The sequence below is a fragment of the Chrysemys picta genome, chromosome 19 (genome assembly GCF_011386835.1).
Source record: "Chrysemys picta bellii isolate R12L10 chromosome 19, ASM1138683v2, whole genome shotgun sequence".
Taxonomy (NCBI): domain Eukaryota; kingdom Metazoa; phylum Chordata; order Testudines; family Emydidae; genus Chrysemys; species Chrysemys picta.
The window spans coordinates 6,794,248-6,806,729 of NC_088809.1; the positions used below are offsets into that span (position 1 = coordinate 6,794,248).

At 37.9% G+C, this 12,482-nt stretch overlaps 2 protein-coding genes across 6 annotated transcripts in view; one reads left to right on the forward strand and one right to left on the reverse strand.

The window, feature by feature from the left end:
• The window catches only part of MYO19 (myosin XIX), a 28,278-nt gene extending 25,185 nt beyond the window's left edge, over window positions 1–3,093 (reverse strand). Inside the window, exon 1 of one of the 2 annotated variants that reach the window (XM_024099721.3) lies at window positions 2,831–3,093. The gene's annotated coding sequence lies outside the window, so the exon portion shown is untranslated. The remainder of the gene's footprint in view (window positions 1–2,830) is intronic. The other variant, XM_008178818.4, reaches the window with a different exon arrangement.
• A 1,500-nt stretch (window positions 3,094–4,593) lies between these two features.
• On the forward strand, window positions 4,594–10,177 carry PIGW (phosphatidylinositol glycan anchor biosynthesis class W). 4 transcript variants are annotated; one of them, XM_065572816.1, is made up of 2 exons: window positions 4,594–4,674; window positions 7,963–10,177. In XM_065572816.1, the coding sequence occupies exons 1-2, from the start codon at window positions 4,662–4,664 to the stop codon at window positions 9,489–9,491; spliced, it is 1,542 nt and encodes a 513-aa protein (XP_065428888.1). In that variant the 5' UTR covers window positions 4,594–4,661; the 3' UTR covers window positions 9,492–10,177. The 4 variants fall into 4 exon arrangements, with proteins under 4 accessions (XP_065428888.1, XP_042713816.2, XP_005298867.2 ...); XM_042857882.2 differs by lacking the exon at window positions 4,594–4,674 and adding an exon at window positions 5,235–5,360; XM_005298810.4 differs by lacking the exon at window positions 4,594–4,674 and adding an exon at window positions 5,300–5,432.
• Window positions 10,178–12,482: the final 2,305 nt, after the last annotated feature.

Here is a 12,482-nt window from a genome sequence, read left to right on the forward strand (position 1 = left end):
AGCTATTTCTTTTGGGCTCATTTAGATTCCAAGCAGCCCATTAATCCTGCCTTCCCCTTTGTTGCTTTAATTAGGCCAAATTCATCGCTAGTGTAATTTCACAGGTTCATTGACATATGCTAATGATCAGTTTGGCCCATCATCATTAAGTCATTCATCACCAATAGATGAGTGTCAAATCTAGTCTCGACTATTTCCAGCAAAGGAGATTCCACTACCTGTCCTGGCATCTTGTTCCATTGTCCCAAACTATTCTTACAATTCAGTTTGCATTAACATTTTAACATGTGTTCTCTACAGAAGCGTAGACCTATAGCTAGTGTTAGATCACTTCTAATCCATTTCATCCATCCAGAAGACCAGACAAGAGCTTCCCTCAAAGACACCTCTGTCCTGAACTAAGTTGCAGGTGGTATCCTGTCCTTCACCCAAACTTCCCAGTGAACATCAACTTGTTAAGCTCTTAGGATTCCCAGACAGGTTCAGAATCAAGGTCTTTAAAGTTGCAGAATGCTGTGATACCAGACCTAAGTGTCCTATTTTTAACAAATTTTGTATTTCAGTGCAACTTTCATTATGCGTGTAACCCTCAGAAATCCAGGTGAATAACTTGATTGTATTATGCAGAATCCAATTCAAAAACATAAGTCATTTTGGCCCAGATCCTCAAACGTATCTAGCAGGGCCGGCTCCAGGCACCAGCTTAACAAGCAGGTGCTTGGGGCAGCCAAGGGAGAGGGGCAGCACCTGCGGCAATTCGGGGGTGGCAGGTCCCTCACTCCCTCTAGGAGCAAAGGACCTGCCGCTGCCGATCGCGGCTTTTTTTTTTTTTTTTTTTTTGGCTTGGGGCGGCAGAAATGCTGGAGCCGGCCCTGGTATCTAGACATCTAGCTTCCATTGATTCAAATAGGAGTTAGGCCCCTCAATCCCTTTGTGGAGCTGGCCTAGAAATTCATGGTTAAATTCAATTCTACTCCCACTGAAAATAATAGGCTCTTTGCTGTTTACTTGAGTTGGAAGTAGGTTCATGACCTAGCTGAGAACATTTATTTAGGTGCATCTCCTCTAATTCTCTTTGTACTCACTGAAGAAAAAAAAATGAAATAAAGCTTCTTTAGGAAAAAGTTGTGTGAACATTTATTGCAAAATCAGTTACTTGGTTTCTCTTGGATTAAGAGGAGTAAAGCATACTGTAAATTCCTCATAATGAAAATAAATTTTGTTTATCTTCATTCCTGCGGCTACATCTGATAGAAAAAGTTAGTGATAGCATCAGTGATGTCAGAGCATTTCTGGATAGGGTGCGACTCTTGAAAATTACATCCTACAGTAAAAACAAGACATACTTGCTCATTACTGGCTTTATTCTGCTTCCGCTGAAATCAAAGGGAGTGTTCAGATTTGCTTCAATTGAAGTGAGCAAAAAATAGGGCTTAACCTTTCTTGTTCTTATTCTAGCAATGAAAAAGGATTGATTCTCTAGGCATCAATAACTGTATCTGTCCTACCACACATCCTCGATGGGTGAACTGCTGTGGTTTTAGTTTCATGTAAGTGGTGTTTAAAGATAAGGCTTGTTTAACACAACACTGATCCTTAATTTGAAAGAGCTAGAGAGCAACATGTTATTAACAGTTATGCATGCAACTGTTATACCGTGCTCTGCACTTCACTTACATATTTTATTTTGGAAGGAGGTAGAGTTTTACAAACTACTGATTTAAATCTTACAAGCTGTTGAAATAGGGCAGGAGAGAACAGCTCCAGTTTACAGATATCAAACAAACTGCCCAAGGTCACACAGCAAATCTGTGACAGAACCAAAAATATAATCCAGATCTGACTCCCAATCTGGTATTTTACCTATTAGACTATACTTCCATCCAAGCACACCACAAAAACAATAGCTTTTCCTGACTACACTGGAGACATCTATTAGCAAGTGATTTTGAAAAAAGGGGAGGGAGTTTGCATCATCTTCTGTATTGTGTTCAAAGTTACTTGTTTTCTGCCTTCCATTAATCTCTGGAATAGGTTTTATTTAAAGTTTTCCCTGATTATGTTTATATTCAAAACACACACATGATTTAACCTTGACTGAAATTATCTCTTTGCAGTCCAGGCATTATAGAGTAGGCTTTGCTAGCATCTAGTTGTGTTGTCCTTTTGCTTATGGGAAGGTTATGTAAAATAAGCAGACAATCCCCTCTAATCCAGCTGTGCCACCAAAAGGCATTTATGAAGGAAACTCCATTTCTATAGTGCCTATATAAAGTTAAAGATATATTTCTTTAGTGCATAAAACAAACTATTTGCAACACTTATCTAATCTACAAATGTATCCTGGATGCTTTATAGTAAAACAGTTAGCCTTATTTTTAATGTAAGGCATTATTGCTGATTTTAAATATGATTTTTAGGCTTTCAAGGGCACCCCAAAGACCTTCTGAAGTTGAAAGCTGTTTTTAAATGCAATCAGTGAGTGGTTAATTCTGTGGATTGGGCTGAAATTAGAAAGAGTTTACACTCTACACATCTGGAAAGGTCTATAGCAGAAAAGTTTAAAGTAGAGGGCTATACCACCCATCCCTCAAGCTTCACCAATCTCTTCCTAATCTCAGAATGCGTGAAGTGGAGGGAAAAGGCGAGTTTGTGCAGCTGGGGGACAGAATTTGACCCAAACGCTTCGATCATTGGAGATAAGGGACGAGGGGGAAAGAGCACATCAGATGTTAAACAGGGGAGAGGGTGGGACGTGGGAGAGCGCCGCAGACGTTAAATGGGGGGAGAAGAGCTGGAATAACATAAATACCCCTAATTTAGGACTCACCCGTTCCATAGGGCGCGGACATGAGACTGCAATCACGCAGGCAGACGGGAAGGAGAAAGCTGCTGCCGGAGCCGAGCTCGCCAAGGAAGGAGGAGTTGAAGGAGCAGGGGCGGAGGCTGCAGTTTGAATCCGGAGAAAAGCACGATCCCACGCTCTGGCTGGGCGCCACCCCGCCCGCAGACAGCTCCCAGCGCGACTCTGGAAAGAAGAGCGTGAAAGCCTTGGCCTTGCCTGCCCAGCCCAGCGCTTCTCCCAGCCTGACTGATTCAAGCGGCTAGAAACACGTGGCGCCCAGAACACACGTGTCTCTGGTTACAGCGCTCTCCCTCCTTCCCTGCTGCGGGTTTAAAAGCAGGAGGAAGGGGGTGGGAACGTTGCTGGCATCGATCTCTGGAGTAGAGGTTGATGGGGCTTCATAGCAAATCCAGGGGTGTTGTCCTGAATCTTTAAAAGTAGCCCTTAATGCAGAGATGCTAGCAACGTTTTCTCCCACTTCCTCCTCTCAAACTTGTATGTGCCTGGCTGCACCTATCATGTCCATAAGCTAAGGGAGAGGGCATGTGGGTGTTTTGTTTACAACAGGGAAGTGGCAGTGGGGCTTTCTGTTTTGCAGGGGCACTTCACTTTGCCTCAGTTTCTCCAGCTGTAAAATGGCGATCCCTAGCCCAGAGAAAGATCAGGGATATCTCAGTGGTTTGAGCATTGGCCTACTAAACCCAGGGTTGTGAGTTCAATCCTTGAGGGGGCCATTTAGGCATTGGGGGCAAAAATTTGTCTGGGGATTGTTCCTGCTTTGAGCAGGGGATTGAACTAGATGATCTTCTGAGGTCCCTTCTAACCCTGATATTCTATGATTAATATTTCCAAAGTGCCTTGATGGTCAACAGTGCCCCCTAGAACTGCTAAATAATTTTTATAACCTTTTCCATAGCCTCACTTTCGAGAAATACCACATATAAAATGTCATTTCCCACTCCTGCAAAGACTTAAAGTATATGCTTGCCTCTAGGCATGTGAGCGGTCCCATTTTCTTCAATAGGACTGTCACGTGCATGAAGTTGCATGTGGCTTTGCAGAATCAGGGCCCTAACTATTGACAATAAATTATCATTCAGAACTAAAACCACAAGTGTTTTTATTAAGTGCTTATCTTTAACTCTCATAATTTCAAAATAATTTAAAACACACAATATTTCACATAAAATCTAATGCCTAGACCACATGAAACCTCATATGTCAATAATAAAGCTCAAACAACTAATTGATAACTTCAGCATCAAACCCTCAACCCTCTTATTCCATAAACACACAGGGAGGGGGAAAGTTGTTTTAAATGTTCTGCTTATATAAGACAACACCTACTCTGGGTGGCTTTGGGGGATCACGGATGAGGGATAGATGGACCCGAGGACCGAAATGTTCATGGGCAGCCAACAGCAAGACTTGGAACTTCAGGTGTATCAAACAGCGGGAGATTACGGGCCTTATAGGGGATCAGAACTTGGAAGAAAAGTTTCCACCCATTTTAAACTGCACAGCAATCCTGGGTTTTTTTTAGCATCAGGCCTGTATCCCATTCTTCTGTTTTGCAGGATATTAAAGAAAGTGTTCAAAAGCTCAGTGCAGAACAAAAATTGGGAATGGGGACATACTAGAGTAGTTTTCTACCTAGATGTCTCCTCCAAAATGAAATGTTCCAATATTTTGTGAAAACATTGTTTTAGAAGTCATTGTAATAATGGTATATCAATTTACCAAAACAGTAACCGCCAAATTCCACCTATGGATACTCATCTGCAATTCCCATTGACATTAAGGAAAGCTGACTTCAATGGAAATTGAAGGTACATATTTGAGGGTGACATTTGGCCCTAAAAAGGGAGGTGAATTGCATCTCTTTGTATTTACAAGTGTAGGGAGATTTAGACAACTCTCATATTCTCTACCTTCTTTCCCAACATTTGGAAAGTATAAAAGGGACATTTAAAGAAAAAAATTAGGAATGGATCTTTTAATAACAATGTTTTGCTTTTCTACTGAATATCTTGCATCCCAGGATCTTAAAATATTTTACAATCTTTAAATAACTAAGCAGCAGAAAATCCTCATGATATAGATCAATAAACCCCTAGAATGGATTGGAAGAGATTTCTGGAAAAGAGTGGAAAAGCAGTAAATATTTGGGTTGCACATAAAGAGGGATGGTAGAGAGATATTCCACACCTGCACACTCTCTAATCAAAAACATTTTATCTAGTGGCAAATAATCAGGTATTGTCTTTTATATGAGTAGAAAGTAAGGTGTGGCTCCTCCCTGCATTTGTTTTTCGTGGTGGCAGCTCTATACTAAGTAGAGAAGAGGTTTATTAGCCCACTGTGTGTTGAATCAGGCAATGAAGGAAACCAGACTGGTTCCCTTAATGGTGAAAATGTCTGGAGGAAACAGAGTCCTCATTTACCTCTCTAGATTTGGGTTTTGGCAGGCTATCACCGGAAGTAAAAGCAAACAGCAGAGAGAGTGAAACTAATGGTAGGTTGCAGAGACAGGGAGGAAGAACTTCATTTAACAAGCAAATTCTCTTCTGCATAGAGAACGCTCATGGTGAGAATCTCCTGTATAATAAATGTCAAAGTCAGAGATGTTATAGAAATTATTAAAATAAACCGTTATTATTTTTCATATGCTGGCTAATGCCTCAGAGCTCTTCCAAAATTACTTGGTATCTATCTATACTTTTGTCACATCCTACAAGAGATAAGAAATGAAACTACTAGATGGAACCATTGCTTAAAACAGTCTTTGGACTCATTTTATTTAATTGACAATGTGTAATGCAATATTTTGGATAATTTATTGCTATTATTTATATAGTGCTATTTATGTGAATGGTACTTTACAGAGAGACAAGAGAGCAGGTCCCTGGCCTTAATGCCTTAAAATCTAAATAGACAAAATACAGACAAACTAGGAGGGCAAGGAGTCCAATACGAAAATTGAAGCGATTGATCAGTTGAATTTAGCTGTATCTTGGTATGCTATATATTTGCAATGTTCTTTGTTATGATTTCTGTGAGTTTAAATTAAAGAATTATGAGATCAAGTAAGGCCTCAATCCTGCAAACACTTGTGCACTTTCTTAACATTACTGCCCTGTGTAGTTAATTTCAAAGGAAATATTCACAAAATTAAAGAGACAAGGTGGGTGAGTTAATCTTTTATTGCAGTGGTTCTTAACCAGGGGTACGCAGAGGTCTGGGTGGCACATCAGTTCATCTATATATTTCCCTAGTTTTACAACCGGCTACATAAAAAACACTAAGGAAGCCAGTACAAACTAAAATTTCATACAGAAAATGACTTATTATATAGAGCAGTATACACTGAAATGTAAGTACAATATTTATATTCCAATTGATTTATTTTATAATTATATGGTAAAAATGAGAACATAAGCAATTTTTCAGTAATAGTGTGCTGAGACACTTTTGTACGTTTGTCTGATTTTGTAAGGAAGTAGTTTTTAAGTGAGGTGTAACTTGTGGGTACACAAGAGAAATCGGACTCCTCTGGAAAGGTTGAGAGCTACTGTTTTATTGGACCAACTTCTGTTGGTGAAAGTGACAATTATGAGCTTACACAGAGCTCTTCTTCAGGTCTGGGGAAGGTTCTGTGGCCTGAAAAAGAGCTCTGAGTATGGCTCAAAAGCTTATGTCTTTCACCAACAGAAGTCCGTCCAATAAAAGATATTATCTTATATCTAATATCCTGGGACCAACACGGCAACACCACCACCGCAAACACAGTAATAAAGTTAAACGTGTATAAGGCAAACACAGTAATAAAGTTAAACATGTGTATAAGGCCTAAGAGAGCAGGGGTGGTGAATTATTACAATATGCTGTGGATGGAGATAGATCTAGTTTCAAAAGTATTTACAGTGGTAGGGAGACAAGGTGAAGTTGGTTATTTAATACTTCGTCCTGCCATGAGTGCAGGGGACTGGACTAGATGACCTCGCCAGGTCCCTTCCAGTTCTAGGATTCTAGGATTTATTCCTAGTTCCTAATCCCAAGGAGTCATCTTCTAAGGAGCATTTGACAACAAGGTTTCTGCTGGAGAAATGTTCTAGGTAAAGAAAAGAGAAAACCGAGGAGAAAGAGTATGGTTGCTAAAGGTGAAGGCTAAAAGAATTTTAGCATGACAGCTGTCAATGTACATCAGTGCCCCTTAGAATGTGTGTTTGATTACGCTGCTTGAATCTTTTTTTTTTTAAATTGTATTAATGGAAATTTAAACTAATATGTATGATCTGCCTTTTTAAAATCCATTTTCAAAAACTTTTGCTGGGTTTGATCTACTAATGCATGTTGAAATCATTCTGCTTGCCTGGCTTCATCAACTGGTAAACTTTTGAATTTATTATTTAACATTATATGCAAAATTATTGTTAGTGCTTGTGAAAAATGAGGGATTAGCTTAACTGAAATGTTCTGTATATATCCATAAAACAAGTGAAGCATGGACAGGAGCAATGCTAATTTCCCCACCAATATGCCTCCAGTATAACAATAAATGCTATGAGACTAATTACATATATGTTTTAACATTTATAACTTTCAGAAAAAATCCTTTGGTGTAACAAAACTATGTTTAAAAATATTGCTTCTAAATGTCTCACTATAACAAAGTCTCACTATAAAATTTATAATGCTAAACGTTGGGCATAAATCCTGCAAACACTTACACATGTGCTTAACTTTACTACTGTAAGTAGTCTCAAGTTAAGCACATACATAAATGTTTGCAGGAGGGGGCCTGTTATTGTGTGGGGTTGGGGGTGGGTGGGTTATTTTTTATTTTTATTAATAGATATTTTAAGAATAATTAAAAACCAACAAGATGGCCAAAACACTTCTTATGACATTGCAGCATTTCTTATGGGAAGCGTATGTTTTGGGAAGCAAAAAGAATTCACCTGTAACTAAAATTAAGTTGGTACTTATGAAAAATCATTTTTATTGAATGTCTTGTTTCCATATGTAAAAGGAAGCAGAGCCTAAATTAAACACAAACTTGAAAAACATTCTTGCATTACAAAAATTAATTCTAGTTTACATTTTTATTTGCCTAGGAAGAAGAATGTCACAAAAGCTGCTGAAAGAAGCCTTTATCAGTAACTTAAATGGAACGAGTTTGCTGGAAATTTCGATCGGTTTAACTCTAGCTCCACTGTGTCTAGCTTGCAGAGGTTTGCTGTTAATTTTGTATAATCTGCGCAATGGAAGACCTTTACAGTCAAGGAAATATCATCTACTACTAGACTTTACAGTGCTAGTAGCTCCTTTTGTGCTTGGCTGTACAATTTTGTCCCCTGTCCTCCCTCTTTTGCCAATAACTATTGGGGCCTTCTGTGCAGGCTTATTCTATAAAATATACAACAGACGAAATCATTATATCAGGACTCCTTTTAAGAAAATCATACATGATTTCCTGAAGACTAGCTTAGAACCAGACTACATTCCATCAATAACTGTGTTTCGTGTTTACGTCAACGTGTTAACTGCAATCAACATTCTAGCAGTGGATTTTCCACAGTACCCCAGACGGTATGCTAAAACTGAGACCTATGGAACAGGAGCTATGGATTTTGGAGTGGGAGCTTTTATTTTTGGTAATGCTCTTGTTTGTCCTGAAGTTAGACAAAAAACAGGTGTGGTGCAATCCAAATTCTCCTGTCTAGCAAGACAGTCGTTATCTGTTTGGCCTTTAGTTTTTCTTGGCTTGGGACGACTGATCAGTGTTAAAGCTGTAGAGTATCATGAACATTTTTCAGAGTATGGAGTGCACTGGAATTTTTTTTTCACTTTGGCAATTGTGAGAATGACAGCATCACTACTTTTAACTCTCTTTCCAACCAACAAATCATGGATTGTTGCTATGATTCTTGCTGTATTTTATCAGCTTGTTCTTGACACTACCCATCTGAAGATGTTTGTTTTATATGGGAGTGATGGCAAAGATACAAGGGTTGGATTTTTAAATGCTAACAGAGAAGGAGTGTTCTCTCTTTATGGATATCTGGCTATCTATATGGCTAGTGTGCAAGTGGGGTTATATTTGTTAAAGAAGAGAACTTTAGTCAAGGACTGGATTGAAGTAATATGTTTCTTTCTGCTAACAGTTTTTATACTCTTTATATTTCTTCATATGTCTCAAGTTTATGTAGAGCCTGTGTCCCGCAGAATGGCTAATCTGTCTTTTTGCATCTGGATAGTTGCTCAGTGCCTGACATTTTTAATCTGTTTTTTAGTAACTGATCTTATTCTGGTGTTTACAAAACTTCTGGTAAATGGGTCTAGAGTGCCTTGCTGTTGGAATTTTACACAACCACCTAATACAAATACAAAGCACGATTCAGAGCCCACATCTATTAAAAGAGAGAGAAAGTCGCTAAGTATTTGCATAATTAATGCTATTGATAAAAATCAGTTAGTTTTTTTCTTGCTAGCAAATGTTATGACTGGCATAGTGAATATGACGATAGATACAATCCACAGCAATACCTCATTTACCTTATTTGTGCTACACTTGTATATGTTTACTAACTGTTTAATTATGTATATATTGCACACACAAAATATATTATTAAAATACTGGTGACTATTGAAACTACTTGTGTTCTAGTACTTTGTATCTTAAGTGTACAAGTAAAATTTCTATTTTGCTAAACATTATTGTTAGCCATGCTCAAGTGATTGTTTTAATGGAAAATACAAATTTTGTCTTAGATTTATTTCTGTCCAAACACGTTGATTTGTAGTATACTGTGTATTTATGATTTATATCTAGGCTTGGCAGGATTCAGTGTTGAATATTTTTTTTAAGCATTTTTCCTGTGTTTACCAATTTTTAAATTTCCAGGTGTGCAAAATTATGGGTTTTAAGCATTTTTTTTTTGTATTTTTATCTATTTAAATTTTCACAGTTGTGGGAAATTATGGAGGTCAGACAATCATTTAACGATAATAGACGTTGAGATTCAAGAAGTTAAAGCTTTATAGCCATTAATGCACAAATTATCAACATAACATCAGAATATACTAAGTAAATATCCTTAAATCAAACTCTAAGTTTTCAAGCAGCATTTTTCTTACTATGCCTTTCTGGAAATTTCAAATATTATTGATGGAAATATTTTTTGTTGTTGTTTTGTGTGACAGTGAAATTGACATTTATCGGGGGGGGAAAAAAATCCTTCCTAGCCTATTTTTACCAAATGATATCATCACCCAGTGAAATTTATGGGAAATATAACACTTTTTTTTAAAATAAACACCTTACTTACATTTCTGAATCTCTTTATTTTTAAAAATACATTTTAAAGTATTATCAACAAACTATTTATTGACCTTTGTCTTGATCTTGCAAACACCTGTGCACAAGAGTAACTTTACACATTGAATTCAAAAGGACTAATCACATGTGCAAGTGTTAGTAGGATTGGTGCCACTGTATGTACATTAACAGTTATTCCTGGATAAGAGGTGAGAAAATAAATATTCTAAATGTAGACATATCTACAATTTATTAATTTAAGGTTAATAAGGTATTAGAAACAATTTTTATATAAGAAGGTAAATTATATTGAATAAATTAATATTTTAAAAACGGTGGTTGCAATCCTGCAAAGATTTATGCATCTGCTTAGCTTTACAGACATTTATAGACCTTTGACTTCAGAGGGAGTAATTACATGTGTAAAGTTAAGCACATGCATAATTTTCTGCAGGACTGGGGCCTAAATTTGCAATCAGTTACACAGTGATGAATGTAATATAAAAAGTTGGATAAAACAAATGCAAACACAGATTGGTCCATAAAACAAATACTTACAGATTAATAAAACTCTTCACTGGAAATTGGTGTATAGAACTCTGCTTTTTGTTGGGTGGGGTGGGGTGAAGAGGTTTAAATGCTTCCTCATGTGGTGTGACAGCTTATCATAAAAATAGTGATGGGAAAGCTCAGTCTCTTTTTATCTTTATTTTAAAAGCAAGGGTGATCAGCCCCACTCACTGTTCCCTGAAGTCATTATTTTAATCATAGCTTACTTAGGACTGTACTTTTGGCAGCTGAAATCCTTTCAATTATTAACAGTTTATGTTAATACTCCTTAGCATATAAATCAATTGCAAATTGTGGGGAAAGAGAATTCAGTGGTTTAGGATTCTAGCCTGGCACTCAGAAAGCCCAGGTTCAATTCCCTTCTTTGCCACAGTCTTTTTGTGTGACCTTGGGCAAGTCATTAAAATAAATAAATAAAATAAAAAAAAAATTAATGGAGATATCCTATCTCCTAGAACTGGAAGGGACCTTGAAAGGTCATTGAGTCTAGCCCCCTGCCTTCACTAGCAGGACCAAGTAGTAATTTTGCCCCAGATGGCCCCCTTAAGGATTGAACTCACAACCCTGGGTTTAGCAGGCCAATACTCAAACCACTGAGCTATCCTTCCTCCCCCCCCCCCCCGCTCATTTCCCTATCTAAATTGCAGATAGTCATAGTTTCCTATCTCATAGAGATTTCAGGATAAATACATTAGACTGTGAGGCATTCAGTAATACCTTAGATAGAAATGCAATACAGATGGTAAAAATTTATTTAACAAATCTTTGTTCAGTTTCTTATGAACTAAAGGGTTCATTTCATCCTTACTGCACTGACTCAACAGACTTGTAGTGAAGAGTGTGGCCCAATAATTGAAATTTGCCACGCTAACATAGCAAGTCTCAAAAACCATTACAAATTAAGATCCCATTCTTTCAATCAGTAGACAGACTTGTCTAGACAGGTCAGCTAACTCGGACCCTCCTGCTTTGCAGGGTTGCAGAGCTCAGGCTCCAGCCCAAGCCTGAACATCTACACAGCAATATTACAGCCCTGCAGACTGAGTCAAATGACCTAGGCCAACCATGGTTTTTAATTGCTGAGTAAATGTACCCTAGAGGAGGCCTGCTGTATCTATGCAGCGCCCCATTGACTCTACATGGGTTCAAGTCCAGGAGCATGCTGTTGATTGCAGGACTGAAGGCTTGGTTTGTAATGAAAAAAGACTAACAAGTGAGCCCTGTAAACCAATAGGATTGTAGTATGCAAATAAATTATGAAATAGGGGATGGGGTTGGCTCTTTTATCTCTGATGTCACAGTCCCAACAATGAACTATTCATAGTAGGTGGAAGATGGCAGAACTCCACATCATGGGTCAGTCACCCATTTTTAAAGCTATATAAAGTAAGTCATTCACCACTGAATTAGTGAGAATGCCAATTAATTCATGTTACTTATTGTCAATAACAAGCATAACTTCTGACCTGAGGCAATTGGCATAGTTTTTAGGACAATGTTTAGTCTATGAATAGTTACAGATAGATAGCGATATTTCGGGGGCGGGTGAGGTTGTTGTGTTTAAAAAAAAAACCAATAAATGCAAAGCAGAGTTCTTTGATCAAAAAAGCTGTTCACGTTAACTCCTGCGTGATAATTTGAGAAGATGCAAGAGAAGCTGGCACAATGTGAACAAGGCATTGGGTCATTTTTTGCTCATAGCACTCTGAGAAATTAAATGAGTTTCCAGTCTGCCTCACCAGCGTA